Source organism: Acipenser ruthenus, chromosome 36 (assembly GCF_902713425.1).
Source record: "Acipenser ruthenus chromosome 36, fAciRut3.2 maternal haplotype, whole genome shotgun sequence".
Taxonomy (NCBI): Eukaryota; Metazoa; Chordata; class Actinopteri; order Acipenseriformes; family Acipenseridae; genus Acipenser; species Acipenser ruthenus.
In genome coordinates this window covers 741,256-747,337 of record NC_081224.1, presented here as the reverse complement: position 1 = coordinate 747,337, position 6,082 = coordinate 741,256, and the positions used below count along the sequence as shown (strand labels likewise).

General features: G+C 41.6%; 1 protein-coding gene across 1 annotated transcript; it reads right to left on the bottom strand.

Moving 5' to 3' along the window:
* Positions 1 to 725: 725 nt before the first annotated feature.
* LOC117401991 (ferredoxin-2, mitochondrial) lies at positions 726 to 5,722 on the bottom strand. Its single transcript, XM_059008175.1, has 5 exons — positions 5,310 to 5,722; positions 3,712 to 3,763; positions 2,918 to 3,024; positions 1,920 to 2,007; positions 726 to 1,621 (listed from the first exon to the last, which is right to left on the bottom strand). Exons 1-5 carry the CDS (start codon positions 5,482 to 5,484, stop codon positions 1,465 to 1,467), a joined length of 579 nt encoding a protein of 192 aa, XP_058864158.1. The 5' UTR covers positions 5,485 to 5,722; the 3' UTR covers positions 726 to 1,464.
* Between the last annotated feature and the right edge of the window lie 360 nt (positions 5,723 to 6,082).

The following is a 6,082-nucleotide window of genomic DNA, read 5'->3' as shown; positions in this document are numbered from 1 at the left end:
GTTTTAATAACGTCCCATTTAATGGACTGATTCTGATCAGATCGGGTGCCCCTCAGTCACTGCGTGTGTCATTAGACCGCGTTGAGTTTCCTGTCTGTCTATCTATTTTATAATGCATATCTGTTTTTTTTTCCCCAAAGTTTTGGCAATTTAATTTAGACTCTGTTAACAATTGTAAGTCGCCCTGGATAAGGGCATCTGCTAATAAATAAATAATAATAATAATTTCTCAAACTCCATACAAGTCGCACAGACGGTCTACACATTAAAATACAACATCATGACCACCTGAATGTATTTAAATGCACCGTTTCAGAAATGTCCTTATACTTTATAGATAAAAATACAACTTTTTGCATTTTATTTTTAATGAAGACAGACGTTTGGGAAATAAACCTTTAATATATTTAATTGTACAGACACAAAATCCCCAAACCATCGAACAATAAAAACCAAAAAACACAACAAAACCGATAATACAATATTGCTTACAATTTGCATATATACATTGTGCCTCTGTTTGTGGGCTCATACAGTAATTAATAGTGTATAGACATGACAGATAATTAAGTCTAACGAGGATCTGCCCACAATGGATTTATTTACGAACAACTACTTCAAACAAACTTAGTTACATTATTTACAGCAGTGTGTGTATATATATATAAATATATATAAATACAAAGCTACGCCTTTTCTAAGTGTGGGTTACTACAGGCATGTAAGGATGATTCAAAAACAGAGAGGTGTTTTAGTACCAGGCTAAGGTAAGTCAATGCAAATGAACCCTCTCTTGTAAGTCAGCCCCCTGACCACGGTGTCGCTCTAGCGTCCCTGCACCTCGAATTCTTGAAGCAGACCATGCTTACCATTTCATTTCACGCTAAGTAAACAGCTGTGGCGGACCGCCCCTAATGGGTTAAAGTGTTCGGGACAGGGCACTGCCAAATCAAAGCCAACACAGTTTGAATTCCTCTCAGCCTTTGATACTAAAACGGTACGTTCCCCAGAGGGTGCACAGGGTGGGCTGACCTTGCTGACAAAGCGTACAGGGTTAGCAAGCAGACCTGAAGCTAATTCCAGTTAAGAGAACAGAGTTTAAATACTCTGGAAGTGTTTGTTTTTTAAAAAATATATATATAAAAGAGAATTCAAGCTTGGTCTCCTTCTTGTAATCAGGCAGCAAATCTGACCTTATCAATTAAGCCACTGACCCCTGGTGCAAACTGAGAGGCAGCAGATCATTTGAACTGAGGATACAAAAAACGGGAGGGTTGCCCATAAACAGGAAACAAAGCCACGCATTAATAAACGTGCATCTTTCCATTCCGATCCAGACGCCAGGACCTCTGCAATGCTGTACTGAAGGTCCATCGCCTTGCCCTCTGAAGCTGTGGTGGCCACTGACCAGCAGATGACCGCCAAGCCCCTGTAGCACCCCCTGTCCCCCGTCCCCTCGGCCGGTCAGTGTGGCTTGGGCGTGTGTCCGTCCACGTAGAAGTTGCGTGTGATTTTGGGCAGGGTGAGCTCCATGCCCTCCAGCTCAGGAGTCAGGATTATCTGGCAGCCCAGACGAGAGTTCTCCTGGAGCAGGGGAGCCATGTCGAGCATGTCGTCTTCTCTGGAACAGAGAGCGAAACGAAGAGAGAAATCGGACGATTAGAAAAGGCAAGATCGCTGGCTGAACACACACAGGCACGCAGAAAAACTGTCAACTGCTGAAAAGAGAGCCTGTCCGACTGCGATATCTCAAAGCGCTTTACAAATCAATAAAAACTAAAAAAATACAATAAAAAAATAATTAAAAAACATGAAAAGGTTACAGTAAAAATAATGATTTTTCTTTTTTTTTCTTTTTTTATTCTATCAGCCTCAATGCCAGCCGCGTATCTCCGGCCTCAGCTTATCAACACGCTTACCTTTCGTCTGGTTCTGGCAGTTTACCGTGGTGCCTGTCACTTACATACACGTGACACGTAGAACACGCTAGTGAGGCTTCACACGCACCTGAGAGAGAGAGAGAGAGAGAGAGAGAGAGAGAGAGAGAGATGACTATCTCATGGAAACCAAACACAGTGACAAGGCGTCTGACATGGGGATCAGAACTCCAATCCTATCGCTCTGCCGTCGCCACGTTTCAAATCTACTGACAGCTTGGATCCGGTCCTCTGTACAGCAGAATGTGAGATTCATTAAGGGCCCACGGTTTCCTTTGACAGAAACACAGTTTTTGGCAGCGTATACATTCGAAGCAGAGCAATGCTCCAACATTTCAATATCTGTCTCGGCACTGATCTATAAAAAAAAAAAATCCATCGGAAGAAAACGACAATCGCAAACTGAAGCAATCATTTTCTTTGCGATTATTGCACAGAATTTTAAACACAGAGAGAAAGCAGCGAACCTTGGCGTGCAATAAGCTTCAAAGGGTCAGGTCAGGTCAGACTGACCCACTGCAAACACACAGGACTGAGTCACCCTCAGCAAACACTTCAGTGCTGTTCCTCTGCAAATACTAAAGAAATCTGCAGTGGCAGGAGCAGCATGGATGAACGACACAGATCAGAGGTCCATCGGTTAATAGAGTCTGTCATATCTTACAGGATCTGATATGACAGCTTCTGCTGTATTTGGACCATTTATTGAACTCTGCATCAACAACTGCTGCTGCTGCTGCTGCAGAATCACTTCCAATAGGAGCTCGTTTGTTTTATGTCTCATCCGAAGGACGGAGCACAAAGAGGTTCGGTGACTTGCTCAGGGTCTCACACACACACACACACACACACACACACGCACAGTGAGTCAGTGGCTGAGCCGGGATTTGAACCTCCTGGTATCGAGCCCCTTTCTTTAATCTCCAAGCCTCCGGTCAGTGTGACGGACAGAAAGCAGCTGGAGCTGCCCTCGGTCTCACCTTCCAGCTCAATGCCATGTTTGTGAGCTAGATAAAGCACGTTGTCCCCCACTCTCCCCTTCACTGGAATCCTCCGTCCTGACCGGTCCACGTACACAACGTTCACCCTGCGAGAGAGACAGAGAGAGGAGAGAGGAGAGAGACAGAGGGGGGGGAGAGAGAGGGGGGGGAGAGAGAAAGACAGTGAGAGAGAGACACACACAGAGAGAGAGAGACAGAGGAGAGGAGAGAGACAGAGAGAGATAGACAGAGACAATGAGAGAGAGAAGAGAGAGAGAGAGACAGAGGACAGAGTGAGATAGAGAAGAGAGAGAGCAATAGACAGAGAGAAAGAGACAGAGAGAGAGATAATTGAGAGATAGAACTGAATTTCCCGGTCCCTGTTTTGTGCAAATCCATGCAATGTTTCAGACAGGTCCAAATATGTACCAAATATTTGTTGTTCTTTGAAAAAAAAAGAATAAATCATAACACAAGCTGTATGTATGCAATTTCAGTTTCTTATTTTATATCGAGGGTGCCATAAAAGCATCTGAAGGCTACAGATTGCAGAATTAACAGGTACATTTAGTTTTGCAGTTAACAAAATCAGGAGTCAGTTATCATAACAATATAGTTAAAGAGAAAATTTAAACAACAGGTAGATGCTGCCAGTTAAAAATGATCCAGAAAATTACAAAGCAGTCTGTCCTGGGCAAGTATGGCAATTTAAACTCATTTTGTGTTGGTATAGTTTACTAGAAAAGGCGTTATCAATACATTCTGAACAAAACCGATCCGCTGGCTTCACTCACACATCCTTGCCGCGTTCTCGCTCCGCCCCTTCCTCGTCACTGTGGCACAGACCTGAAATACAAGGATATTATTAGTGCTGGTAAGTATGAAGATGGTGGTTTTCATGTTTAAAAAAAAAATAGCTGAACATTATTTCATTTTGAATTCGCTGTACTACAAAACTTGTACCATATTACAGTGTTAGAAATACTTGTGAAAAGTGTTGAATTTAAATCAAGGGAAGTCATGTTAAAACTTTACAATGCATTAGTAAGACCTCACCTAGAATATTGTGTTCAGTTCTGGTCACCTCGTTACAAAAAAGGATATTGCTGCTCTAGAAAGAGTGCAAAGAAGAGCAACCAGAATTATCCCGGGTTTAAAAGGCATGTCGTATGCAGACAGGCTAAAAGAATTGAATCTATTCAGTCTTGAACAAAGAAGACTACGCGGCGATCTGATTCAAGCATTCAAAATCCTAAAAGGTATAGACAATGTCGACCTGAAAAAAGAAACAAGGACCGGGGGTCACAAATGGAGATTAGATAAAGGGGCATTCAGAACAGAAAATAGGAGGAACATTTTTTACACGGAGAATTGTGAGGGTCTGGAACCAACTCCCCAGTAATGTTGTTGAAGCTGACACCCTGGGATCCTTCAAGAAGCTGCTTGATGAGATTCTGGGATCAATAAGCTACTAACAACCAAACGAGCAAGATGGGCTGATTGGCCTCCTCTCGTTTGTAAACTTTCTTATGTTCTTATTGAAAAATAATAATTCACATTGAAGAAAGGTGAGCTTCTGTACAGCAGAATGCGTGACATTATTACAGATTGATATCCTTTGAAGACAGAGAGTCGGTATGTGTTGCTTCTCAATACATTTCAAACAGTCGAGTATTGCAATATTTGTCTCAGTACTCATTTATAAGTAAAAAAAACAAAACAGCAACATTTCAAGATGAATTCATTTCTTCTTCACAGAGATAATCGTGTTTCACGACTGTCAGAATTAAACAACAACGTGACGTAAGCAAAGACGGCTTTTCGTGTTTCGAATCTGTACAGCGATATACAGACTATCACACACACACACATATACACACACACACACATATACACACACACACACACATATATATACAGACAGACAGACACATACACACACATATACACACACACACATATATACACACACACACACACAATCCGTTTGCAAAGCCGTCGCTGCCTTAGCGAGGGAAGTAACATTATTAACGACTCGCTGCGCATCGCCCCTGTCAAAGCCACGACTGTGACTCTATTGTGAATGAGAATTATCCAAACTTTACATGTTAAACAATGACGTAACTACCGTCAAAATACTGTAGTCGAAGTTGTTGCTGTTTTCTCTCTCTCTCTCTCTCTCTCTCTCTCTCTCTCTCTCTCTCTCTCTCTCTCTCTCTCTCTCTCTCTCTCTCTCTCTCTCTCTCTCTCTCTCTCTCTCTCTCTCTCTCTCTCATACAGCTCGGTGCTTGATTGCTTATTTTGTATTTGGTGAGAAATCCTTTTGAGAACAAGCATTTTGCAACTAGTAATATATATACATGTATAAATACCCCCAACGCAGAAGGCTTACCCGCCGACGTGTGCAGACTCCTGCAAGCCGTTTGACATCTTGCCCCACTTGTCGAGTGTTGTAAGTGCCTGCAGTGCTTCAGTCTAGCCCAGTCTGAAAGATTCGGGATGTTAGAAACGGTTCTTATTGTCAAAGTCAGACCCATGCTTTTCCTGAGCACTGTGGAAGCAGCCATGACAGTGCTGTGGTCATGTGATCTCCGCGGAGCTCGTCTAGTCTAGTCTAGTCTAGACCGTAACCTCGATGGTGTGCAATCGGCTGTCTCCCTGAATTGAGTTTATTTATTTCTTCGTTTCCACGGTTGTTTTAGAATGTTATTTGTATATTACTATTTTTTTTGTCGGTTATATTTTCATACTTTTTTTTTCATGGTCTCATAAGTATAATTATATTAAAAGCTTATGTGTCATTCTCTGTGCACATTGCTTAACTCTCTTGTAAAAGTTGTATATTATTATTATTATTATTATTATTATTATTATTATTATTATTATTATTATTATTATTATTGTGTGCGCCGGTAACGGTATTATATTAGGCTACATTTATTTCTAGAATACAGTATTTTATTATGTTACATTTTTAAGACTGCTGTGCTGAAAATATCGTGTAAAACGTTGTCGGTGTATCAGGATATCGCTGTTTTTATACCGTCATTATAAAGACAGAAGACTGTATCAGTTCCGTTGACGATCCACTAGAGGTCGCTGTAGGCGTATTTACAAAACAGCACGTCCAATCAAAATTGGACGACCGATAAGCAACAAAACGTA

What these genes read in the sequence shown, in the direction of transcription:
- LOC117401991 (XM_059008175.1), bottom strand. Translation starts at nt 5,484, where the DNA reads ATGGCTGCTTCCACAGTGCTCAGGAAAAGCATGGGTCTGACTTTGACA. An exon ending in ACATGGCATTGAGCTGGAAG is followed by an intron (nt 2,008 to 2,917) that starts GTGAGACCGAGG and finishes TCTCTCTCTCAG; the next exon opens with GTGCGTGTGAAGCCTCACTA. An exon ending in CTGCCAGAACCAGACGAAAG is followed by an intron (nt 1,622 to 1,919) that starts GTAAGCGTGTTG and finishes TCTCTGTTCCAG; the next exon opens with AGAAGACGACATGCTCGACA.